Below are 26,576 nucleotides of genomic sequence, written 5' to 3' on the forward strand. Positions count from 1 at the left end.
TGCCATTTAGATGAAGGTTTCTTCGTGAACAAAATATAAAATATGCGATGTGCCCATGAAAACTGAAATGATTTTGTGTATGGGCGTGGGTGACCGGCACTGCGCCTGCTTTTCATTCATAGGATGCATGTCCGACTCCCTGGACTGTTTTGTGAAGTTCTTTCCTCAATTTTTTTAAAACTTTTTGGAGAGAAACCTTTTGGAGATTTTCCCCTGACACAGAAGCCACAAGCGCAGGTATGACTAAGATTGCTGAAATTTTGAGATGGTATAACCATAAAGACAGCAGTTGTTAATTTAGACGTTATTGATTTATAACTCGGAAATATTGGTGCTTTCATAATAAAAATAAAGCAGTGCTCAATAGGCAAGCGTATTATTGCAGTTTGCTTTTGAACGAACTGGGGTGTCAGTGGGGTTATCGACTCTTAGCCTCAATATTGCAAGCACTACACCCTGTGCCATCTTGGCCTCTGCAGCGTCCCTGAGAAACATCTGGTTTTGACTATTTTGCCTGTGTCACATGTTTCCATTTATGCTTCGCAGCAAACAGGAGTTGTGTGTCCCGCTGACCCCCACGGTGTACTGTAACTCCCACTACAACAAGAAACAAGCATTGAGAATGCAATAGGTCTCGCCTTTGATTAAGTTAAAGCCATTGGCTTTGCTAATGGTATTGTATAGCAAAGCAAATGGCTTTAACTTAATGAAAGGCGAGACCTATTGCATTTTTAATGCTTGTTCTATTGATTTTTTCCTATTTTTATGTGGTCCAGTGAAGGGGATAGTCCAATGGGGTAGGCATGGTTGTCCAATAAGCATACGCAGTGAAGCACACTACAAAATCAAGATACTTACACAGAACTTATACTGCGGCATCTAGTTAAAGATGGACCTTAAAAATTGGCAGCAATCAAAGGTTATGTAGTGTAATGCTCAGCCAGGATGTATGACGTGAGAGAATGTGGAATGTTAGAATGTCGTTTGGATGTCATCACTTGCTGAATGGGCTGAGCAGAGCACAGACTCCTCCTGGTGGGGCTCTCTTCATCTTGAATACAACTAAAATAAATACATCATTTAAATCACAAAGAATGGACGTATTGTTGTTCATTACATTGGCGACGATTCGGAAACGCCCTGCGCGTCAACTTTCAAGCTACCTCATCATTCAAGATTTAAATTCTTCAGCAACTCATCTTTATGGCACCATGAGCCCCACCAGTGACCTATCACCGGTCGCCCTAAACTTCAATTGTGCCATTTACCATCGGAAGATTACTCAATTCACGGACAACTGTGAACTGCCTTCATGCTAGCACCTACCTTCATCCGTGTTCCTGTGACACAGATCGCCCTGCATCACAGATGTCAGCTGCATCGCGAGTCAACCTCCTTGCCTGCTCTTCAAAAAAAAACCTCAAGGCTTCATTTTCAAATTGCCGGCAGCCTCAGAACATCTTGCTTTTTACTGACAGCCTTTCCCCAAGTTTTGTATCGGACTTAAAGGTAGGGAACAGGATGAACCACACCGCAGGTGAGCCCACCCTCTTCCCAGCGATTGCCAGATTGCCCTCATGTGTGTTTTGTTGCACCTATCGTGGCTCGGCACATAGCGGTGTCATTTTTACCATATTTTTAATATTTCAATACTTGCCTTCTTTACTTGGCAGTTAAACCTCCCTGCCGATTTCAAACTGCGCTCGAGCTTCTCAGAAAGCTCACGTTCACAGCGCATGCAGCCTCACTAATGTCCCGTGCCTCGCTGATTTCGTCATCCTCCTTTATGACGTGAGTCAGCCTTTCAACCACTTGAGGATCAATTTGGAGCACGGTGATACCGAGAGCCATCCGGCATTCCTCACGTTGACGTTCAGCCAGTTTAGTTTGGCACTTCACTTCACATCATGTGCAACCTTCTTTATTCCATCTCCATGCGTCATTTTAACATCCTCATTACAGCGATAGGCACGCTTTATTTTGGTTTTGCCTATTTCACAGCAGCATTTTCTACAGCGATAGGCACGCTTTATTTTTCATTTGCCTATTTCACACCTGCATTTTCTACAGCGATAGGCACGCTTTCCCTGTTCTTCTAGCCAGGTTTTCAGCAGATCTCCGGCGTGCCTTCCGTTTATACTTCACTTCACATTTTTGTTTTCCTCAAGACCATCGGAGCGTCTTATTAAATCTTCCACAGGTACTTAAATCGCTTTTCTTGGGAACTTTCCTCATGACATCGATCTGCTGTTTCTTCAAGTACAGTACTTTTTGTCTTACAACACTGTCATCTAGTGATTACTTTTCATTACCGCATCTCCCCAAGGAAACAATATGTCTTGTCATACATATTTTCATGGGTTTCTTCCGTAATTTTAATTGAAGTAATTTTATCAAACTCAGCTTTGTATGAAGTTACCCACAAGGTTCACAATTACCACTTGGCATTCAATATTTGTATTATCTTTATTTAATTTTCATTCATTTGCTTTTACTTGTTATTAGCACTGTTTCTTCAAATTCCATTTCCACTGTGTAGTTCGTTTTAAAAGTTGTGGATGGTTTTACAATTACCTTGTTCACATCACTTGTTTTAAAATTATGTGGCAACCCAATCCACACTACCTTCATTAGCCTATTTATTACACCAGTTGTTGTGTGGTTTTTCAAACCTCACCCTCTCACACAGTACTTTGCATTACTGTTTTCATTGTATCTTCATGTTTGTTGTCACATCATTTTGTGCCCTTTTTACTTTTCACATTTTTGTTTCATACTGTGTGGTCACCTTCCACACTTTCCACTCTACTTGAGGGAAATTTTCTCTTCACATTTTTATTTCTCACAAGTGTGGTTACCTTCCACACATTCCACTCTATTCGAGGGAAATTTTTCATCGCTTCATCGAAATTTTTCATCGTTTCATGTGGTCATACTCCACATTCAGTTTCAGGCAATACTATTTGCCGTGTGCCATTCATGCACACCTTGCACGTCACGTTTCAGTGCTTATTTACTAAACACAACCTTAAAGTTGTGTTTTCTCACAGTACCTCGCTGTACCCATTTCACACTCCCTTCACATGGGATTTATTACAGTTTATATTTCACCTTACATCGTTTCATGTTTGTGATTATAACTGTTTTGTGGATTTACTTTTTCAAGAATCCACCTAGGTGTACTTCACACACCTTCCTACATCTTTTCTTTCCATTTTCTCCTGCATTCACTTTTCATTTTCTTGCCACCTACACACTGGTCTGGCCAACCAGTGTGCTCTGGTGGTGATTACTATATCTATTCTTCATTATTCATGTCTTTGCGTCACCATTGTTGCGCAAACCTCATCTTTCTTCACTCGTTTATCTTTACATCACTTTTCCTTTTACCTTGCAACACTTGCATCTTATTCACATCTGTTCTCTCTATAAAGGGGGAGAAGGGTTGGTTCCACTCATTTACATATTTGAAAATGTATTTTTCATTCCTTCCCTTCAAGATGTTTCTCGAAGAAATTTTGCTTGTAACTTATTGTACCAAGTTCTCCCTTCTCATTGTAAAGAAGGGAGAAGATGTAGTGTAATGCTCAGCCAGGATGTATGACGTGAGAGAATGTGGAATGTTAGAATGTCGTTTGGATGTCATCACTTGCTGAATGGGCTGAGCAGAGCACAGACTCCTCCTGGTGGGGCTCTCTTCATCTTGAATACAACTAAAATAAATACATCATTTAAATCACAAAGAATGGACTTATTGTTGTTCATTACAGGTTAGTTTCTGCAATATCATTTATTTTCAATTACAAATTAAAAAATCTAAAATGTTCGGCAAAATTATGTGTATTTATTTTCCTGCTTGTTTCTGAAAACTACGTTCCCTCCTGAATTACGTTCGACCAATGTCCACCTCAGTGAGTCTCGTGTAAACGTTTCCTAGTATCATTTAAAGATGGAGCACGGTGTAGCAAAGAGAGCCTTTGACGGAGAACTGGGTGAATTCCACGCAGGCCTTGCACGTTACGCAGGCTCGACGACCCGTGACACGCCCCTATTTTCTTTGACGTCACTGAACGTGAGTGCTCGCGAGACTTCCTAGGTATATGAGTAGGCAGCGCAGGGCTGGAACTTCTGTTTCATCGCTGCTGCCTTCAGGAATGGGTAAGAGGAGGAAGGTGTTTGGCTCAGGGAGCAGGCGCGCGCCACTGTCTGTTCGCGTGGACAGTCCCCTGCTCAACCAGCGCGTGTAAGCAGGAGGCCGTCTCATGCGATCATGTCCGGTTAAAGGCCCTGCCACTGGTTGGCACGTGGCAAGGGTCCACATTTAACGGTTTTAATCCCACGTTTAACGGTCGGCTTGGGGTAGAGACCCGGATCACGGCTCGTTTTTTGGTCGTGGGAGGGGATTTGGTGGTCTGAGTGTAAGTGATGAAACTCTATTGCGGATTAAACCTGAATCTCGTGTGGAAAAACCTTGGAGAACTGAACACTCAGTGCAGCGTGTCCACGCCAGCCCCCTGCACCCCATCAGCCGCTTCATGTCTTGTTCTTGCTCCCCGCAGGGCCTCCTCTCGTCCTGGTCTCCGCCCGGAGCGCTGCAAGAACGAAGGAAAGAGGAGCCGGAACGTGACGGAACCACCGCGTGTGCACTGGTGAGTAGTAGTGGAACGCCGCCTCCTCGTGGTCTCTACACCCACCCTCGCACAGCGTGGGGGTCTGGCTGTTCTCGAAGGCCGGTGTTTGACTCACGCGGCTCTGGTTCCTTCCACACGTATTCAGTGTGTTTTTTCTTAGCGCCATAGTCTTTTGCAGGACTGCGCCTTAATGCATTTATCAAGAGGGCCTAGCGCCTTGAGGCCCTGTACGTAGGACAGTACTGTGATTTCTTTCCACGCGCACTAGAGCTGGTTGGGGGGGATATTGGTGCAGCGCGCGGTTTTAAGTTTTGCCCGTGTTCACTTTATATTCCTGTTTTGCAGTGAATGTTGCCGAGGCACCACAAGGGCGCACAGGGGGCGGAGTCCTCATCATGCCTTGATATGAAGGTGAGTACTCCGCTTGCTCGTTAAAACAAACTATTCTGGCAGATTTATTGGAGGTGAATGTATATAGCGCTTACTACCCCAGACGAGACGTCGAAGCGCTTTGCTGCGAGTGCCGCACTACTCTGGGACCCAAGATGATTGGTGGTGAATTAGTATAGAGATTTGGGGTGGGGGTCTACATGCGTTTAGTCAAAGGCAACTTGTGTGATGAAAGCTTAGCCTTAGGTGGGTGGCGACGGCAGTCTTTACTGCCCTCGCCCCTGCCAGTGATAGGAATGTCATAGTTACTCTGACTGATTGCCTAGTGCTGCTTCTCCGCCTTCCACGCGTTCACGATGCCTTCTGACATCTTACTTTCCGTTTCGTTTTAGCTGGCTCCTTGATACTCCGACAAAGACCGAGAATACTCGCCGCCGGCCGTGGAAATTTGAATGTAAGTACGGTCATTTTTACGACACCTTGCAATAGCTCTGTGGTGCCCTCTAGTCTACGTTGGGAGGTCGTGGAGACAGTGAGGTTGCGCATTAAAATTAGTCTGGACTGAGGGCTGAATAGAGTGGGACCCAGAGGTGGGAAGTGACCAGGGTTCAAGGAGAAGTTGCTTCCAGGAGGCTTTAAAACCGAGTCAGGACCTCAAAGATCAAAATGTGTGCTGCAGGCCCGGGCTTCACAATTGCCATGAGTAAATCGAGTGGAAAGTATAGTATTGAACATCTGAATGGGTTTAGTGAAAAGGGGAGGTCTCTCTATATTTTGTTCAATTCCTATTGGCATTCGTCTGCCCAGTATTTTTCATTTAGTTTTGGTTATTATGTGGCATCTAATTCATATATGTATTTTTTAAATAGAAAAGTCTTCTGCGATCTTGTGTTTGTTCACCCAGGTCTAGTGGATTGACTATATACACCCTTGTGTTCTTAAAATGGCTACCACTTCAACTGCTTTATTTGGTCCATGTAATGTCTTCTGCTGATGATAACTTTGTCCAGTTCTGCTACTGAAATCTTAATGGATGACAGTTTGGCAACTGAAGGAGACACGGCAATTTCTTTCTTATCCGGGGATGACAAAGGGCACTTAAGTCATAATTTGTTCTTTCTTTTGCAGCCAGAATATGAGTTATGACCATTTCCAGGCAAGTGAATTGGTGAGTAAGCTAATTCGTTCAATGATCCACCTATTACAGCTCAATGCTATGCTTTTGGCGTGTTCTCCATTTCAAAGATACGGCGCCTACATGTTTGTGCCTCGGTACTATGTTGAATCTGGCCACCCTGCATTGCTATTCGCTCTTTAAACTCAGGGGTGCATATGTCATCCGCCCCTCGTTGAACCCTCCGGTAACGTCTTCCTGTGAGGAGAATCTTGTCCAGTTCTGCTACTGAATGTAAGCGATGACAATTTGGAATCTGAGGAAGACTTGCTTTGCTCTGTGTGATATGTTTTGATATTGTTTCCATTAAGTGTAACTAAAGCTTTGTTTTCATTGCAGTGGCTGGTTGGCATGAAGGACCGCTGTCAGATGAATAAAACGCGCTTCGGCAATTGTTTTACTGGTCTAATAAAATGTTATTAATCTTTTATTGGCTGTTGAGTGACTTTGTTTTTGGAGCGCCCAGATCGTGTGGGCTGCACTGTCAAGTGACTATCTGGTCTTACTGGCCTTGTGGTCTCATTCCAGTGCTAGAGCAAATCCCTTCTTGCAGAAAGGGCAGGTTTCTTGAATAGCTTGCTCCTTCCGAAAGTTGGGTACAGAATTGAACACTGGCTTTGCTAGTCTTTTTTGGTGGGGATCATATACTTGAATTAACACATACTTTGGCCAGCCAACTTTGTTTTCAGGGTGGTTCGTATTAATTCCATGATGTAGAACCTGGTACGCACGAGTAATCAAGCTTGTTTGGTTCAGTTATTTCTTTCCATTTTTTTTCAAGCATTGGGGTGTCTTTATGTTCACTTTAAAGTGGTTAATTGTCACTCTTTAATAATCACACTGCATGCTTATTTCTCCATCCAGGCGGTAACTGGAGTCTTGTATAACTAAATTTCATCAGTGTGCTGGTATTTACTTAGGTCATTTAGGGTGCGGGACCCATGGGGTTGTTATGCTGCCGCCTAAGGTTGGTGTGTTAAGGTACCAACAATTATACTTACAGACCCAGGTGAGGTGTTTACACAGTTTTCAGCGCTCACATTTAATCAGTTAATTGTATTCTCCTGTTATGAATATTGCAGGCCAGTGGAAGTACAATGACTGTTTGTAAAGACACTTTGACATGGGAGAAAATTTGAAGATTATTTTTGTGATGCATTCTTTAGTTGACCTTTCTCCCATTTCAAAGTGTCACGTTTACTGACAGCAGGGATCTTGCTCCCAGTGGCTGGTAGACATGCTGCTATACAAAATTTGCCCCGTTCTATTGCATGTTAGGCCAAGAAGTTGTACGCCACTACACCCTATGCCACTCAACTCTATTTCAACCATGCACCAGTGCACTGAGCAAATGTACTCTACAATTCATCGGCCCCTTGTTTTTCACAATTCTATGCGACTGACAATATTTAAGTGTGACTGCTTATTTTGTCATTTTGTATTCTGTCACTAGTGATGGCCCATTACTGAGTGGCTTTTTGCTGCTCATTTTCCCCACTGCTTAAAGCACTGTTATCGGCATGATACTCTATGCTACTGCACTCAGCCTAACTGCCCTCTACTTTGCTATTCTGCACTACTGCTCCACGCCAATGCTCAATACACAAATTTACTTAACAATGTGCCCTATACCAACTAATGGGCTCTACACCTTTATTGTCTCTCCTACTGTATGCCACTGCTCTATGCCATTCAGCTGTGCACTACTGCATAATACAAGACCACCCTGACACTACTAGACTGCACAATGAATTCAATGACACTAGGGCACTGCAATCTACTCTGCACCCAAACCCAATGCACTCTATGCCTCTACAGTTCTAATCCGCTACCATGATCTATATTCCACTCTGACAATTTATGCTACACTGCAAATATATGCCATTCTACACATCGTCCCTCTATACCAGAGGTCTTCAAACTTTTGAAGTTTGAGCCCCCCCCAGATGAATGATTTTAAATGTCGGGGCACCTTCCACCACCACCTGAAGAAATTTCTGGAATCTAATACACTACATAATCGACCGTCACCTACATATTCTGGGCCATATCTGGCAAATATTGTTCAAAACGAGTGCTTCCTCCCCCATGAATTCCCTCACTAACAATGCACCTCATATCTCTATAGCACCTTTCTGGCAAACATTTTCTTTATTGTGCTACTCATAGTTTCATCATACTCCGGGGCATATGTACAAGCCCCATTACACCCCACAGTCACTTTTTACGATGTTGTGGTGATAGGGGCATTGTATTTACAATAAGGTGCTATGCGTAGCGGGAAAGGGTGGGCGGTTGGTGTTTCACTGCAACTGGCACTGATTTTGTGCCCTATTTACAAGGGCAGTGTAAAAGTGAGGCAGCGTTAAAATTTAGAACAGGGAAAACCTGGTCTTAAGCTGGCGAAACTAGGAGAAATGCATTTTGTCCTCATTTTTGCTTCACCATGTGTACATGGAAAAGGCAAAATGCCTTGTATTTGTAATTTAAAATAAAATCCCATTTGTGATTTCTGTGTGTACTGCATTAAGCAGCACACATGGAAGTGGGACAAATGGCATTTAAAGATTGTTTATGTACAGGAAAGTCCCCCTCCTGTACATAAACAATCTTTTCCCTGCACCCAGACACACTTGCACTATGGTGTCTGTGTTGGCGCTACACTAAAACGCAAGGCTGCACCATATTGTTGTAAATATGGTGCAGACTTCTGATTCTGAAGTGGCGGAGAGAGGCCTTAACCCATGACTGCTAACGCCTCACTCCGCAACTTTCTTGAACATATGCCCCTCCGTTCTTTAATCTGCATCTTCTTTGTAGCATCAAAGAAAAAAGTGGTTCTGTTGGGTGACAGAATGCATTGCTTCAAAGAAAGGCAATATTAGCTCTTAACACAATAGACAAATTAGGTTAATTCAAATTCAATAAAACCTCTCTGAGAACAAACGAAATTCAAAGCTTTTATATAGTCCGTTCCTGAAGGTTACTTGACCAAAGTTGTGCGTCGACGTTTCGACCCTGGTGCGCCCGATTGGTGGTCACAACGGGTCTTTATCAAGACAGTAGGGGGGGGGGGCAGGTGGGTCTGGACTTGCAGGCGGAAAATATCACACCCTGGAGGAAAGCCTGAAGGTCAATCCCGAATCAAAGAATATGCGTGCCTTCACTGCAAAAGCCGAGCGCCGTCTGACGTGTAATGTAGGAGTTCCTGCATTACACGTCAGTCAGACCGCGCTCGGCTTCAGGCTTTCCTCCAGGATGTGATATTTTCCGCCTGCAAGTCCAGACCCACCTGTTTCTCTCCCCTCCCCCCCCCTCTCCTCCCCTACTACTGTCTTGATAAAGACCCGTCGTGACCACCAATCGGGGCGCACCAGGCACAACTTTAAAATACCTTGTTAATGAGGCTTTGGTTTTCAGCTGTAGAAATTAACCAGGATAGCCCCCCCCCCACCCCTGTGCTTGGCAGCCTGATGAGATTGCTTCCCAGTGTAAGCACAGCCCACTCGAGTATTTCACAAGTCTTTAAAATACCTTGTTAATGAGGCTTTGGTTTTCAGCTGTAGGAATTAACCAGGATAGCCCCACCACCCCTGTGCTTGGCAGCCTGATTAGACTGCTTCCCAGTGTAAGCAGAGCCCACTCGAGCATTTCACAGGTATTTTAAAGACCTTGTTAATGAGGCTTTGGTTTTTACTCCTTCTTAGGGCCCCTGCAGCTCCACTCTGCTTCAGTAGAGGACAAAGGTTAGCTTTTAGGGTGGAGTGCGCGCGCGTGCCCCTGAGACGGCGTTGTGCCCCACAGATTGAAGAACTGCTCCATACCATGCTGTTTCATTACAATATACTCCACAACACTACTACGTTCTGCACACCACCTTCTAAGGAGGTATGCTTTGACACTATTTGACTCTATTAAATGTGCTACTCCTTCCATGACACTCAGGTTTATGGTGCTTCATTCTCAACTCCATGCTGCTAACTTTAAGCAATGCTTGACAGCAGCCATGCTGGTACACAACGTGGACAAACATTGGCAAAGCTCTTGCATAGGTGAGACAGGTTCTGCCAATCCTTGTATTCCATTCTAGCGCTTGACTTTTTTTTATTTCCCCACTCATGGGGGGGTCCCCCCATCATAAGCATGACCTTTTAGGTGCCGAAGACCAATGTCAATTTGGCAGTTGAATGTGATAAAATTTCAAGAAAGACTTATTGGAAAGAAATTATATTTTTAGTGTAATGTTTTTAGACAAAAGATGCTGTAAACAAAGAACTTCCGAAAAACACAATAATAAACATAAAGTCTCCGCTTACAGAGCCGATTGCTGTGGAAATACATTTTTGTACATCTGAACAGAAGTAGGTCGTGTTAAAATGTTGCGATGTTTCCGGGCATGCACTAAAAGGGTCGGACATCACTTTGTTGTAGCACATGTAGGTAAAGAGAGGATAAATACAGAAGGTGTGGGGAGCACAGTTGTCAGGCTGGTGGGTCATTGTTCATGCTTTCATTGGATGGCCTCCTCACTGATATCACCAAGGGCGACGTCTTGGGGCTCTCCCTCTTTTTCTGCTGCTCGGAAGCCTCGAGTCGTCTGGGTAGGGTTAGGCGTACCTGAGGCGAAGACTGCTCCCCGACCTCGCTCTCTTTCTCGTCTTCAGTGTCTTCCTCCTCAATACGCCCCACGGATTCAGGGTCCTCGCTGTAGCGGGAGGCAGGGTAGGGTGAAGGGAAGCCTCCTTCCCCCCTGAACCGGAGCAGGTGATGGGCAGCCCTGTTTTTCCCAAAGTTTTTGAGGCTGATGGCAGGGGAGGCTGCTGCTGACAGGAAGCGGTTCAGCAAGGGCGTGTGTATCTTTGGAGTGCTCGGTGGCATGTCTACTTGATGGCTCTGCTCTGGGTCTTCACTCATGCTGTGAATAAAAGAGAACATTTCATTTGCAAAGATTTAACAATTGATTAGTACTTTATTGTCTGAAGTTCTATCTTTGCTTTCTGGGGCTAGTTACGATACTGAGACTACCCGCATAGAACGAGAATGACAATTGCAGGTTTAAATCAATCATAAAGGTCCCTCCCATTCAGTTTTTGTCTTCGGAATATATTCAACCCCAGACAGCAATTCTCCTAAATATGATGCAATTGGAAAAAAAGGCCATTCACGAGTTCCTCTTTCAACAATCCAACATAAGCTGGCTTCCAAGACTGCATCACTTTCCAAATCAGCTTCAAAGCCATTCAGCTAGAAAACCACTTTCTTAAATAAAAACTGAACATGACTGGGGGTGTTAGAGGAACAAAAGGAAAGACCTCAAATTACAGTTTGCATGCACAAGTTTCATGGTTCGATCCCGGTGGCTGCTCAGCATCATGTGACTGGGCAATAGCTCACTTAATGTCCCCGATGGCCCCCAGCGCCTTGACACCCTTAGGGGTGATTAGTTAGCGCTTGACAAATACCAGATTGTAAAACCCTAACTTGTTGGTCTTTTGATGGGTACTTTATGCATGCAAATGCTAAGACCTGATTGGCTCAAGCACCGCACATGTTGCTTACTCCCTTCCTTGTTAACTTAAAACTTCTAATGTAAGGGCCATGTCCAATTTAAATGTTAGGTTTGCTTTGTATACCTACTTGAATTAATGGCGTAGCCTTGGTTTCTCAATTAATGGATTGTAAACCCACTCCACTGTCCCTCCTCTGTCCACAGGAGTTAACCTCTTCGGGCTTGTTTCTGATGTATACTTCTAATTGCAGAGTACTCGCCTTTTGAATATTCCCCAGGCATCAGTCTGGATCTGGAAACTTTTCAGTACATATATGCGCACCAGTAGGTGGCGTTGTGCCACCCCTCACCAAAAGTGACATGCTGAGCCTCATATAAATGCAACCCAAGCACGCTTGCATCAGTTTTTTTTCTACTCCGCACCAGATGTGAATCAGGAGCTACCCCTCCATCTTTGATAAGACTACCCTTTCTCCAAATTTTGACAATACTGCTTACAAGACAAAATGTGACCTTCCAAAACGATGATTTAAGCCTGACAACTCAAATGTGTGAAATATCCCCATGAGGTATGTCTTTGGTGCCTAGGTTTGGGACACAACTACAAAGCCCGCGATGACTGTTCCCAGATGAATCCAAAGATCTTACAGTATTGTGAGTCAACACTTTATGTTGTCAAACACGAAAGACTGCATTGTGACTGGTTGAGGTCCCGTTTCCTCTGCAGATCTTTGCCTAGGTGAACAGGTAAGTTGTAGAAGTATTAAGTCCCTTCCAGCCGAATCTGGGTCCATGGGTGACAGTAGCTTTCTGTGAAGCCATTCTGCACTTTTTGACAATCTACCAGCTCCCCCTGGGGCGCCTCCCTGCTGGACCCTCCGAACCCACTTCAGGTACTGACTTTGGTGTTGACTTGAGTTCCAGTGCCACACTCTGAGCCAGTTTCTGTGGCATTGATGCCAACATCTGCCATCTGTTTTTTATTCTGCGATTCTACAAGAGGGCGAAGCACAACCAATGGAGGCTGCGCCATGATCCCTCTGGGCTGCTGCCTTTTGCAACCCATCTGACTCCGACACTTTGCCCTTGCCTCCTGGCAGGGTGGGATTCATCCATTTTCTGTTCGGAACAGATTCGGATAAAGGCAGCAACCAGAAAGCAACTGGTATGAGAACTACAGGATGCCAGGCATGAGCTTGGTTTCACCACCTGCTCCTGTCACTCAGGACAGTACCTCATTTGCTGTAGTTGTGCAAAGGGCGGCAGAGGTGCTTGACCTCCAGGTACTATGGAGGTAAAAAACAATGCTTTGAAACAAGTCCTCTTTCCGGGTTAAATGGGCATAGATCTTCTTTTGCATTTCAATGAGGCCCCAATGGACAATCTACTGGGAGCATAGGCAAAGCCAGGCTCTGTCCCACTTGTGAACCAACAAAAACTCCAGAAACCTGCCCTACGCAACCCAGCTCTCCTGACCCCCACATCCTACACCTGAAAGATTAGCAATACAGACATCCAGTAGTAGGGTTAAGCTGAACACCTTTCAAACCACTCAATCAGAGAGTAAATCTAACTACATTGAAACCTTTGGCAAGTGCTCTCATCAATCAGTCTTGCCTTGTGCACTGTAAATGACAGCTGTCTTTTAGGCTGCTACTCCCACGCACTTTGGGACACGATGGCCAAAGCCCGACGTATGATATCTCAAGACCTTTGTGGAACTCTTACCCAGGCTATCCAGGATCCCGGCACTGCAGCTAAGTTTGTGATCCAATGTGGTTTAGGCACTACCAACTGTCAAGACTGGGCAGTTGGTTGCACTCAGGCACCACACTTGGATGATGTCTGTGGACTTCTCCAGGGATGTTCAGTCCTCTAATGGACATGCCCTTTGACTGTCATCACCTTTTGAACGAGAATCCAGACTCTGACCGTGAATGAGTTAAGGACAGCGGGGCCACTGCGTGCTCGCTGGGCCTATTTGCTTTGGTGAGGCAGTTTTGCACCAACATGTTCACCCCCCTCTGGAGCTACAGTAGGTGTTAATAATACCATCAACAGCAGCCCACAGCGCTGCTCCAACAAGCTTCTCAGCCATTTCGCGGCCGAGACCTTTGATCCCACAGACCATGTGGGCGGGAGTGGAAAGGTGCAACCCACTCCTCCCCTTTAACTGCCAAAGGTGCAAAGCTACTTTAATGTGTCCTTTTCGACAAACAGCCACCCTCTCAGGGACAGGATCCAACATTTTCTCAAGGTGGCAAGCAATCATTTCGGATAAGTGGGTCTTGCAGATTGTCATTCTGGGCTAGGCCCTTCTATTAATTTTGTGTCCACCACAACTCCCACCACTTTCAAGATGGCTGATGGAGGACCATCTGTTTATTTTACAGAGGGAAGTGCAGAGCTTTTCAGCCAAATGAGCCATAGAGGTGAGTCCTGGCATCAGAAGTAGGAGTTGACTACTACTCCTGCCACTTCCTGGTGATGAAGAAGGACGTAGCCATTCGTCCTAATTTAGAATTGTGACCTTCCGGTGCATTTCTACAGAAAGAGAAATTCAAAATGCTCCTCTGCCCCAGGTCTTGTCTGCCATTAACCTTGGTAACTGGATGGTAGTCATCCCAGTTCTGTAGGCCCACTAACGTTGCAGCCACACTACGAACATTAGTGGGGTTCACAATGTGCAGCAGATGCTCCCATTCATCAGCTCTATCCTGTAAACAGTGTTGTTTTGTGCTTTTCCCCTAGAGCAGAATCCAGGATATTTGGGCTGTGATTCTGATATTTCAGCCTCCGTCCTGGATTTGAGTGATGCTGATTCAGAGGCTGCTGAGATTGATGGCGCCATGCTGATGAAGCATGCCAGATGACATATGGGGGCTCTGAAGCAGCAGTGGGCACAGCATCAAAGCTCTGATTGTATCCAGAGTTTGAAGGAGACTGCAGCAAATATGCAGTGGTTGTCACCTCCCTTTTAGGGTCTTCAATCAACTGAACGCCATTCTTACCTCGCTACTCTGGGCGGGGCGGCGCTGCAGGGTGGCCATGTCGACAGTGACCAGACAACATGCCTATTATCTGGCAGCATAGCAATAGACCGGATACCTGAACTCTTGATCGAGGAATCTGGCCTCCCAACGGAAAGTCCGTACATACTCCGACAGACAGCAGCCCTATAGCAAATATTTACCCAGGTAGTCTTGAAGCGGGCTCCGCTCCATAGGGAACTAAGAGTCAGGACATTAAAATCGGTCAGACAGATGATGGACACCATGTCCTTCAGAGGCTGGAAAGAATGAGGATGCACCTATCATGTGACCAGACCTTGCTGGTTGGTTTGAACTGTTCCTATTGGAGGACGGCCGAGCCAAGTTTGCATATGACTAGTCTTTGAAGTAGCACTGCGGGGGGAAAAGGATGGACTCAGGAAAGCTTCTGAACAATTGCTAGTGGCTAAGTTTTATGCAATAATTTCTACCCACCACCTTTGTGTTTTAAAATGCATGCCACTACTAAGTGCAACTCTGTTTATTGGAGGGGAGGGAGTGTACCTGGTTTTATTGGCGGGTGAGTGAGATTGGGGTGTTCAGCGATAGGGAGAACTTCTCTCATCGGCGAAGTACAGAGAGGGAGAATGAGTGTCACTGTAAGGTGCACTGATTTCAGGATAGTCTGGCCCCAGATTAAGACCTCTTCAGATTCTCAAAATTGTTTTACAAATAAGGTTGCCTGGAAGTATTTATATTACATTTCTGGGAAATAGCTCTCCCTGTGTGGTCACCTGATTTATCTGCTTAGAAGGACTGATCTTGCATCCTACTCACCGCATATCAAAAGTGGATCCCAAGAAGGATGGCTTCAGGGTCTCAGCCGCCGTTGCTATGGTGTAAGGTGGCAGAGTAGTGGATTCATTCCAGTACTTGTCTTTGCCGGTGGGAGGGAGATTCTGGTACATGTCATCTACTGACAGCAGTGACACCTGTGGACAGAAGATATGAAAGGACGTTATTGACCATCTCTTCTGAACAGCAAATGTCACTTGTCAATTGCCTGAAATACGCAGTCCCTACATTAGGAAGAAAGGAAGTAGTAATTAGATCTACCAGGATTACCAGCTACTGCTGCTCCAGTTACCAACTCAGTTGTAGCTTGGACCATACACAGGTGTGTACACTACAGCTACTTCTGAGACCTCGTGCTGGATGTAGAATAGCCGTTGTAAAAGTTTGAAAAACATTTCGGACTCCGTACAGGGAGCTTCTCCTTGTACGGACACTGATACCAATGATCAAACTACTTGAAAGGCTTTTAAGCCCTTTGTATAACAAACATAAATTCCTGGAAGATTTGTAACCTGCCGGAGAATTTGAGAACCTCAAAGGAGGAGCATCAGGTTACGCTAATGCCAGAAGTGTACTTTCATGGAGGATATTTCAGTACAATCTCCTTTTTCCTATCCTGCCGAAGTATTTACTCTGAAGTCGAGTCACCTCTGGTGTCACCATTCTTGAGGACACTGACGTGTGGTAGGAGGAAAATAATGTGCTTAAATGATGAAAATGTGTCTAAGTAGGCTGCTGTACTCTATTGAAGCGCCCATCTGCAGGAGGTGTAGAGGCAGTTCCTCCAAGCCATATATAAAAAAGCCTTAGGTTAATTTTGCTGCTGCCATTTCTACTGTACTTTCCTATGCCCTGAACTACTAAGTAAGATTTATCAAGCCACGCAAGGCCACCTTGATAAATCTAGGGTAACGCAACACAGAGCAAATCAGTGCGTTGTGTTACTTGGCCCCAGGGAGGCATTCCATGGTTGGAGCATGGAATGCTACCCTGGGGCACTAATGAATTTTGGCACTCCATGATTTACCTTGATTGTGTCAAAATGCTACTCCTCCCCAAATATCTTTATTTTTCCTCGTTTTTTCCTCTATTGCAGTGTGCAGGAAAATGCCTCCGAGGATTGTTTTTGTGCAGGAAGGTGCCCTGCACATAAACAATCCTATCTGCAACGCAGACACCCTTGCACTATGGTGATAGGGTGCCTGCATTGGCGCCAGGCAGCACATTGTGGGCCAGCGCAAGGAAAAGACAGGAAGGTGCCATATAACGTTAAGTACAGCGCATTTCTGCCCTTTCCATATCATACACCACAGCATGGTGGCTCACTATGCTGCATGATTTTTTGATACATGTGCCCGTAGTGTCCACTGATCTGGGTACCTTACATTTTTTTCCTGTATGGAGCATTACATACATTTGCAGTAATGTTTCCTGCCGCTTATGCCTTATGCTGCTAGAGGAGATGTGCTGCTATGACAGATGGAAATGTAGTGAGTACTTCTAAACGTCTATCAAATGCCATTTATACTATGTTTTATAGAATATTTTTTTTCTTTCCAAATTTCCTTTAACATTTCTGATATTTTTCCTTGTTTGCTTGTTTGTGGAATTCCCTGCCTACACAGATTCGCTGTCTGGATAGCCTGCTGTCCTTTTTTAAGGCTGCCAAACCCTATCTTTTTCCAGTGGCTTAGTCCCTTGTTTTATTATTGACACTGCTACTAGTGCTGGCACGCCTCTTCGCTGAGGCAGCTAAGCGCTAAAAGAATTAACATAACATCAGCGGTTTTTCTACTTTCCAAATCTGGTGAGTTGCTCATCATGTTGGATCATTTTTCAATTTCTCATAATGACCTTTGCTTTTGTTTCGAATGTCAACTATATAGCCGTATCAATTTCAACTTATCCTTCTGATGAGATTGTTTAATTATTTCCTTTCCCTTTAACACATTAAAGATAATGTTATTGAGATTTTCTATATGCATATTTCAACATCATTTCATGAAATTGTTTTTTCATGCTTGATCCTTTGATGTTTTGTATGTAGCTCTAATCATTTGACTAAACATGGTTTTTGGATGAAGTTGCTTTGTTGAAAGCTGGCCAGTAATAATAAGTTGGTCTTATCCGTTTCATGGACAAATAGATCTGACACTCTGAACGACGGCTATGCCAAAGATGCCAGACTTCATGGTAAGGATTTGCTGTTAGCATGTTTAGGGGGCCTGGCATGTATGTGCTGACATTGTGCTCCATTTTAGGTGTTATTTCCGGAACCAGCAAAGATGGATGGAATTTCAGTACTCAAAATGTGCACTGGTATAATTTCAAATTTCCCTCTGATGGTGCTACTCCCATGATAGAGAAAGTAACTTTGGTGGGGACATTTCAGCCACCATGGCCGATAACTTAAAATGTAGTGGAATTTCCTACAACGATCTAAACTTAGGCTATTATGTACAACAATATCTGTAGAGAAGCTATGATAGTTCAATCTCATGTAGACCAATCAAGGCTCTTCTACATAAACTGTACAGAAGACATAGGGTTAATGCCACCCTCACCTGCAGGTTTCTATCTATCAGTTTGTTGGTTTCAAAGTCGTCGTCGTCCTCCCCAAATGGGTTGATAATTTGTTCTGCGACCTGGAGTAGAAAAGGAAGAGAAAAGTCAGTTAAGGTAGCTCCAAAAACAAACCTTTTTGATTCCATTGTTATTCCCCCAACTAGCTTGAGAACTATATAAAGTTTTTGGTAAAACTGGGAATATGATCTGAGTATTGTTCTTCTCTGTTGCCTGTGTATGTGGACTTTCTGGGTAATTAAAGCACTCTCAATTGCATAGCAGGAGAGGCTTATTTGCTGTAATCAACAGTCCAGACACAGTATATATAATGTGGTGTCTCGAGGTCAGCCAATGACTGGAGACACCACAAGAAGTTAACTTGCCTCATAATCTGTATTTTTATTACCGATTAGTACAACAGATAAAACTCTTGACATTTCCCCCATTTGTTCTTCCCCTAGGGTAAGGATCAAGATTGGTCCGAAATGTTAGGGAATGGAGAATTGATGAACTGAAAACAATTTAAAAGGAAAACAGTTTGAAAATCAAGAAAAACATATGATTCATACACAAATAAATTCACTATTAGAAAATTAAACAATCCTTAGAGGAACCCATTGCAGAACTTTGTCTATACAAACAATTGATGAATAATCACATTACAAATGAAAGTGTTTCAAGAATAAATAATACATTTGAATTTTACAAAAGATACTATCAAGTTGCTGTTTAGAGCTATCATCAAAATCCCTCAGATACAGTATTAAAAAAACAATTAAATTGGCCAAAGTGATTATGACCGATGCAGTGTCACCCTGAGATGTTGTCCATTGACCAAGCATCGCTTACAGTTACAAAAGATATCCAGTCCTCATATTTCAATTAATTGATTAATAATTATGACTTATGTGCCCAATCAATTATCCTAATAAGGATTCGAAATTTCCAACTATTTTAAGCCAAATCAGAGACGCCAAAATGTGCTCCATAATAGCTGAGACAATGTCTAGCCTCACATTTAGTGGGGCCAAAATTCCGCTCTTTCTTTGCCTCCTATTGCAGGATTACTTTCTCAATACTTATTTTATTGCACAAATCATCCTACATAACAAATATGGGGTCATTATGTGCTCATACCTCTACCCCAATTAGAGAATAGGGTAGGCATCACTCTAATGTATTTTATCACATATTCTAAAGCATTGCCCATTTAATGTGTATGCCATTAGTTAATGCCTCAGCAATGATTTATACTGAATATATTTTTTTATGAACTTTCTATAAAGTTTTCAAAAGCATAACCATGAGTGTGCACTCAGCAGCGAGCAAAGGCAATACATATACATGAACTACAGTGATAATGATTCGAGACATCGGACCCTCCACTACTACAGCTCCCCATTTCTAAAGCAAGGACTGGACATTAGAGTCATTTACTCCCCCTCACTCCAGTGCACCCAGAATTTTCCCCTTTGTTGGTGCTTTGCGTTCCTATTTGGGACCCTTCGGCCAGTAATTTGCGGCATAACTCCCCCAGAGCCTTAAATCATCCTCTAGCTTCTCATCTTCACGACATTTCTTCATGTGTACCTCTTCAGTTAGTGTCCACTCGCGCACATCCCGCAACCATGCCGGATACTCCGGTGTGCTCTTCCCCATTCACACTATAGCAATTCTGTGCCTCGCCAGCAGTAGCAGCAGCTGCTGTAGCCTGTACCCCATTTTATTTTGTTTTTTGCATTTCCGAGTCAAACCTAAAAGGCAGTGTTTGGCCTTAATTGAGCTTTGCTATTTACCTTGCTCCTCTACCTCCGACCGGAAGCCACTGACTGTAGGACATTCCCAGGCCAAATATAGGAAATTCGCCCCCGCTTTGTGATATCTGGGACATGAGTTGGGCCTACTAGGGGCCATGCAATGTATCCTTGTGGGGTTATGTACGTGCAGTGTATGTAGTTGTAATGTATTAAGCGAAAACGAGCATTTCAGGATATCGTGTGGGTGAGCGTACCTACCGCCTTCCAGTCCTTTTCCTCCAAAGGCTCCACCAGGTCTGCATTCCAAGCCACATATGCAACAGTCTCTCATCTCAGACCCAGTCAAGGGAGCGACTCCACGCACAGACCAGCCAACCGAGCCAGGGGGAAAAGTAAAGATTTGCTCCTATTAATCCCAAAGCAACTGCCAAACTCCTTCAGCACCCGTAATAATAATAATAATAATAAAGTGGTTTATAAAGCGCTTGGTGACGCCATCTCGGCGTGTCCCCGCGCTGAGGAGAGGAAGAGCAGCGAGCAGCCAGAAACACCAGCAAATTCGCCATCAAGCTTTATGAATTGTACAGGTGAGTTTTTAGGAGACTCCTGAATTTGATCTCAGATTTTTCCAGTCTGAGGCAAATCGGAAGTTTATTCCAATTTAGAGCAGCAGAGACTCTAAAGGATTTACCCCCAAGTTTGGCTCTTTGTGCACGGGGAACCACCAGCTGTCCCGTGCCTACAGAGCGTAGGGCTCTCCTTGGCTCGTATCTTTGTATTAGGTCATGGAGATAGATGGGAGCGTTCTGCCATAATATCCGATGACATGTGAGTAGAGCTTTGTACATCACTCTCTTTTTGACTGGCAGCCAGTGTAGAGCCGCAAGAGCAGTTTTAGATGCAGCTCTTTTCGGGAGTCTCAGAACTAGACGAGCTGCCGAGTTTTGAAGGACTTGTAAGAGCCTTAGACTTTTTTCTGAGGCACCCAAAAACAGGACATTCCCGTAATCCATACGGGATGTCACGAGTGCCTGTGTCAGGGTGCGTCTAGCTTCAAGGGGAAGCAGATCCAGGGTTTGATTGAGTGTTTTTAACACCCCAAAGCACTTCCCCACTAGGCGCCGAATGTGGCCCTCGTAGGATAGGGTGGGGTCAACCCATATCCCCAGATTCTTAGCCTCCTTACAAGGAGTGGGGGTAGGACCTAAACAAGGTGGCCACCAATTCACTGTCCAATTCAGGTTAGTACCACCAACCACCAGTACCTCGGTTTTGGAATCATTTAACTTTAGGCAGTGCGAGTTCATCCATTTGGCCAGATCCTGCATACAGGCCTTAAAATTGGATGCTGCAGTTGAAGATGCTTGAGATAGAGAGATTAGCAGTTGGGTGTCATCAGCGTAGGAGACTAAATCCACTCCATACGCTTGCACCACCTCGCCCAAGGGGACCAAGTAGAGATTAAATAAGGTTGGACTCAGGGCAGAGCCCTGGGGCACCCCCTGTTCCAGTGCTAGCTCTGAGGATCTAAAAGAGCCCCGTTGGACCTGGAAGCTCCGGCCTGTGAGAAACTATTTCAGCCACCCCAGGGCCGAGCCTGTGACACCCGCCCGGTTTAGACACTGTAGCAAGATGTAATGAGCTACAGTGTCAAACGCTGCACTGAGGTCTAACATCACCAGCGCCATGGTGTGTCCGGCATCTGCCCCTCGTCTGCGGGTCTCAGTCGCTCTCAGAAGGGCAGTCTCAGTCGAGTAACCAGGCCGAAAGCCTGATTGAGAGGGGTGTAAGATGTTAGCTGTTTCTAAGTAGGCCGTCAATTGAGAGTTGGCCACTTTCTCAGCCACTTTGGCTAGGTATGGCAATAAGGAGATAGGCCTCAGATTCTCAAGCACTTCATGGCTTACGTTGGGTTTCTTCTTTATTGGAAGAACTACTGCTTTCTTCCAGTCATCCGGAAGTGTCTGGGAAGCAAAAGATGTCTGAAGTACATGCCTGATGTAGGGTTCTAGAATTGCCAGGCTCTCTCCCAACACCTTAGGGGGCGCTGGGTCACGAGGAGAGCCAGATTTAACCCCATAACATATTTTACATAGTACCTCAGGGGAAGGGACCGTAAAATTCTCCATATGGTGTTCCGTATTTCCTACACCTGTCCTTTCTACAAAATCGAATCCGTTTACAGGCTTGTTTGAGAAGGAGGCGTAAATGTCCCTAACTTTTCCTGCGAAGTATTCTGCTACTCTGTTGCATTCTGCTACCGAGTCATTAGCTGGGGTGTTAGAGCTCGCTACCAGGGAAATCTCTTTAAAAATCTTAAAGAGTTCTTTCGAGGAGTTTTCAGCCTCCCCGATGCGATTTTTAAAATGGGTGGCTTTAGCTCCCGTCACCATAGCTTGATACTTCCTTTGTGCCTCCCTATAGGCTAACTTTGATTGAGGGCAAAAGTCTACCCGCCACCTGCGCTCGAATCTTTTGCATTCCAATTTAACGGTTTGCAGAGCGGGCGTGAACCACGGGGCTGACCTTTTGCCTCTCATTACAGCCTTAGATGAATACAACGGGGCCGTTGCATTAAGGGCACAAAGAATGCGTTCCTGAAGTCTGAAGTTCGCACTTTCGCTATCACCACCCCCCGTGGGCCCCCTTTCTGGAGTAGTTTGCTAAAGTTGTCTTGTGAGAAGTGCTTCCATTTGCGACGGGGGTAGCTCTTGTGCTGTCCTCTTAGAGCGTCAGTAACTAAGATGTTTAAACTAAAAGGAACCAAATAGCGATCTGACCAGGGGACAGGAAGGGGAGCGTCCGCTACCACTCCGTCCCAGCTAGCAAACACTGGATCCAGTAAGTGGCCGTGCTTATGGTCGGGTGAGATTTTTCAGTTCCAGTTGTATAGCCTGCCACTCTTGTCTTAGATCTATGGCCTCCTTTACTCGTTCATCCTCAAGATGAATGTTGAGGTCTCCTACCACCAAAAGTCTGCTCCTCCGCATAGCTAAATGAGCGACGCCCTCCACCAGACTTGTTGTAAACTCTTTAAGGCTCCCTGGGGGTCTATAAACAAGGATACCAGAGATAGAGTTTTGGGGTCCAAGTTTCAAATTAAAATATCCTGCCTCACAACTTTCAATTTTTAGTGGTTCTAGAGTACATTCCAGAGGGGCCTTAGTAACTATAGCAATCCCCCCTCCCCTCCCCCCTGACCTATCTATTCTGGCAATGTTATAGCTTGGCGGGATGGCTTCTATGATGATCGGGTCAGAGTGGTTTCCTAACCAAGTTTCCGTGAGGAAGAGAATATCTAGCTTCTCGTTCTCAAGGAGATCCCTGGTTTGAATACTGTGTTTGCAGAGGGACCTGCAGTTAAGCAAACCTCCGCGGAAGCTCCTGTTGTATGTCCCACTTGCCGGTTCTCTCCTTCCCTTAAAAGAGCACAGTGGGCTGTCTCGGAGTGTCAGTGCCTCCATAGAGTGCCGACATGTCTCTGGCATGGGTGGGCATAGGTCTAACAGCTCTTGTCTCCCATAGTAGATCAACGTCCGTACAGTTTGAGCAGGGGTCGTGGTCCCTGGCCCCGGCCGCGGACGGGCGCAGACGGGCTTGACTTTGGCGCGACTTCGGCGCGCTTCCGTCGCGCCCGCTGCACGCGGACGCTGTCCCATACACATATAGGGAGGGGCAACTAGAGCGCTGACCTCACTGCTCTGTGCCCGGAAGTGTTGGGCTCCTCCTCACCCTCCGCAACAGACGCCCAGAATGGACGCGGCGGGGTGGGTGTGCAGTAAGTGAGTGACCCCCCCGAACTTTTATTCAGCCCAGAAGTGAGATGCACACACAATTAAAATTATTACCAGCTCAAGTGCAGTGTCAGTCGTTGAGCCTGTCCGCATTGATCGCTCACACCATGTGTTATTTAAAAAGCAGTACAATCGCTTTACAATTAAAATAAACGCTTTCAAGCAGCGCCCACAGTGCAAAGCACGTAGCTCACAAGCGAAGGGAGTCTGCCTCTGCCACCGGCTTCCTCCTCTCCACAATGTGGCCGCGTTCCTCCCTTCTTTTTAAGTAGGTAGTGTACAACGCAACTAGAGCGCTGACCTCACTGCTCTGTGCCCGGAAGTGTTGGGCTCCTCCTCACCCTCCGCAACAAACGCCCAGAATGGACGCGGCGGACCGGGGTGGGAGTGCAGTAAGTGAGTGACCCCCCCCGAACTTTTATTCAGCCCAGAAGTGAGATGCACACACAATTAAAATTATTACCAGCTCAAGTGCAGTGTCAGTCGTTGAGCCTGTCCGCATTGATCGCTCACACCATGTGTTATTTAAAAAGCAGTACAATCGCTTTAGAATGAAAATAAACGCTTTCAAGCAGCGCCCACAGTGCAAAGCACGTCGCTCACAAGCGAAGGGAGTCTGCCTCTGCCACCGGCTTCCTCCTCTCCACAATTTGGCCGCGTTCCTACCCTCTTTTTAAGTAGGTAGTGTACAGCGCAACTAGAGCGCTGACCTCACTGCTCTGTGCCCGGAAGTGTTGGGCTCCTCCTCACCCAACGCCCAGAATGGACGTGGTGGACCGGGGCAGGAGTGCACTAAGTGAGTGACCCCCCCGAACTTTTATTCAGCCCAGAAGGGAGATGCACACACAATAAAAATTATTACCAGCTCAAGTGCAGTGTCAGTCGTTGAGCCTGTCCGCATTGATCGCTCACACCATGTGTTATTTAAAAAGCAGTACAATCGCTTTACAATTAAAATAAACGCTTTCAAGCAGCGCCCACAGTGCAAAGCACGTAGCTCACAAGCGAAGGGAGTCTGCCTCTGCCACCGGCTTCCTCCTCTCCACAATGTGGCCGCGTTCCTCCCCTCTTTTTAAGTAGGTAGTGTACAGCGCAACTAGAGCGCTGACCTCACTGCTCTGTGCCCGGAAGTGTTGGGCTCCTCCTCACCCTCCGCAACAAACGCCCAGAATGGACGCGGCGGACCGGGGCGGGAGTGCAGTAAGTGAGTGACCCCCCCCCGAACTTTTATTCAGCCCAGAAGTGAGATGCACACACAATTAAAATTATTACCAGCTCAAGTGCAGTGTCAGTCGTTGAGCCTGTCCACATTGATCGCTCACACCATGTGTTATTTAAAAAGCAGTACAATCGCTTTACAATTAAAATAAACGCTTTCAAGCAGCGCCCACAGTGCAAAGCACGTAGCTCACAAGCGAAGGGAGTCTGCCTCTGCCACCGGCTTCCTCCTCTCCAGTTTTGGTACTACCTCTCGAAGTGAGGAGACATAGAATTATGCATCATCCGTAGGCAAAGATATTACCTGAGATGTTCCGCCAACATTGATACCCCAAGTGACCGGATCCCTACGTACCCAAATCATCAGAGGCTCTATTGCCAGAGCGACAGAGGTGGAAAGAGAGAGCAGCCATGACGCGTCCCCCTCTCCAGCCTCCACTCGCCTGACCTGCTGAATCCCACCCAGACTCTAGCACTAGGTACCATGTCCAGGTCTGCACCCATCTTCTAAAAATTGGGCCAAATCCAGCTTCCCTAAGCACCTCGAATAGATACCCCCTGTCCACAGAGTCAAAGGCCTTTTCCAGGGCTATTGGTACTAGGGATAATTCCTCTTCTCTTTGTCGTGTTTTGTGTAGTATATGGGACATCCTCCTGATATTCATGCCCGTATTACGAGATGGTATGAACCCACATTGATCTTGATAAACCAAGTGAGTCATATGAGGGGCCAGTCTAGTGGCCAGGACTTTGCACATTATTTTAACATCTGAGTTAATCATCGTGAGGGGTCGATATGCCAAGGGGTCCCGTGTGTTTCCCCAGGCTTAAGGAGCATGACAATTTCTCCCTCGCACATTGAGGGAGGCAACACCCCCCAACTCAAAGGCCTCCTTGTACACCTGCAAAAGAGGCTGTGTCAGCTGATCGGAGTATGCCTGCAAAAAAGCCATAGGGAACCCATTCGCACCTGGGGCCTTGGATCCCGGCATGGCTTGAAGAGCCTCCTGCATTTCCTCGACAGTGATCTGGGCATCTAACTCCTCTACGCCCTCTGGCGGGAGCTGCGGTAGCGCCAAGTCTTCGACAATTGGGACATACCTATCCGCTGTTACTCCAGGGTCTGCAGTGTAGACCCACTGTAGGGGCTGTTGGAACACCTCTAAAACACCAGCTCTGGTGTGAACAAGTCACTGAGCAGTCAGGGCAGTGGTTATCGTGGGGGCCTGCTTCCTTCATAAGATCCAGGCCAACATTGACCCGATTTGTCGCCCTTGGCATGCAACCGCTGGTGGTAACGCATCAGGGTATACCTGTCCAGCCTGTCCCAAATATCAGCTATGCACTTGCGCTGTTCTCTTTCCCTCGTGCCCATTTCTGGATCTGCTTTATTTTCCGCCTGTATTGCAGCCAAATTCTTCTCCTCCCTATCATGGTCCCCAAGCAATTCTCTCCTCACCCGCACACAAGCCCCATGCCCACACCGCGAGTTACTGCTTTTAGGGCCTCCCACTCAGTGGCCCTCCCAGTCTCCCCCCCCAGTTTGTCTCTAGATAGTCTGTAATTGATTGTGCTAAAGTTGCCTTCCTCACTTGATCTTCCAAGAGGTCAGGTGGAAATCTCCAGCACTTCGGACTGAGGATAGGAGTTGAATGATCAGACAAAAAATGCGCCAAATGAGTCACCTCTGCGC

At 45.7% G+C, this 26,576-nt stretch overlaps 1 protein-coding gene, 1 long non-coding RNA gene and 4 other non-coding genes across 8 annotated transcripts in view; 5 read left to right on the forward strand and 1 right to left on the reverse strand.

The window, feature by feature from the left end:
• Positions 1 to 4,117: 4,117 nt before the first annotated feature.
• On the forward strand, positions 4,118 to 6,623 carry LOC144801385 (uncharacterized). 2 transcript variants are annotated; one of them, XR_013605199.1, is made up of 6 exons: positions 4,118 to 4,158; positions 4,560 to 4,649; positions 4,977 to 5,042; positions 5,414 to 5,475; positions 6,150 to 6,189; positions 6,535 to 6,623. It is a non-coding gene; the product is annotated as an uncharacterized LOC144801385 (long non-coding RNA). The 2 variants fall into 2 exon arrangements; XR_013605205.1 differs by lacking the exon at positions 4,118 to 4,158 and adding an exon at positions 4,304 to 4,418.
• On the forward strand, positions 5,240 to 5,341 carry LOC144808189 (small nucleolar RNA SNORD46). Its single transcript, XR_013606713.1, has one exon. It is a non-coding gene; the product is annotated as a small nucleolar RNA SNORD46 (small nucleolar RNA).
• LOC144808187 (small nucleolar RNA SNORD38) lies at positions 6,007 to 6,078 on the forward strand. The gene has a single exon (XR_013606711.1). It is a non-coding gene; the product is annotated as a small nucleolar RNA SNORD38 (small nucleolar RNA).
• LOC144808186 (small nucleolar RNA SNORD38) lies at positions 6,390 to 6,460 on the forward strand. Its single transcript, XR_013606710.1, has one exon. It is a non-coding gene; the product is annotated as a small nucleolar RNA SNORD38 (small nucleolar RNA).
• Positions 6,624 to 6,671: 48 nt separating the features above from the next.
• On the forward strand, positions 6,672 to 6,799 carry LOC144808197 (small nucleolar RNA SNORA35). The gene has a single exon (XR_013606722.1). It is a non-coding gene; the product is annotated as a small nucleolar RNA SNORA35 (small nucleolar RNA).
• Positions 6,800 to 10,406: 3,607 nt separating this feature from the next.
• The window catches only part of BEST4 (bestrophin 4), a 133,327-nt gene continuing 117,157 nt past the window's right edge, over positions 10,407 to 26,576 (reverse strand). For both annotated transcript variants that reach the window (XM_078673486.1, XM_078673485.1), the window contains exons 8-10: positions 18,114 to 18,194; positions 15,532 to 15,686; positions 10,407 to 11,110 (exon numbers count right to left, since the gene is read on the reverse strand). In XM_078673486.1, the coding sequence (XP_078529612.1) occupies positions 10,678 to 11,110; positions 15,532 to 15,686; positions 18,114 to 18,194 (669 nt within the window). In that variant the 3' untranslated portion in view covers positions 10,407 to 10,677. The remainder of the gene's footprint in view (positions 11,111 to 15,531; positions 15,687 to 18,113; positions 18,195 to 26,576) is intronic.

Source organism: Lissotriton helveticus, chromosome 1_2 (genome assembly GCF_964261635.1).
Source record: "Lissotriton helveticus chromosome 1_2, aLisHel1.1, whole genome shotgun sequence".
Taxonomy (NCBI): domain Eukaryota; kingdom Metazoa; phylum Chordata; class Amphibia; order Caudata; family Salamandridae; genus Lissotriton; species Lissotriton helveticus.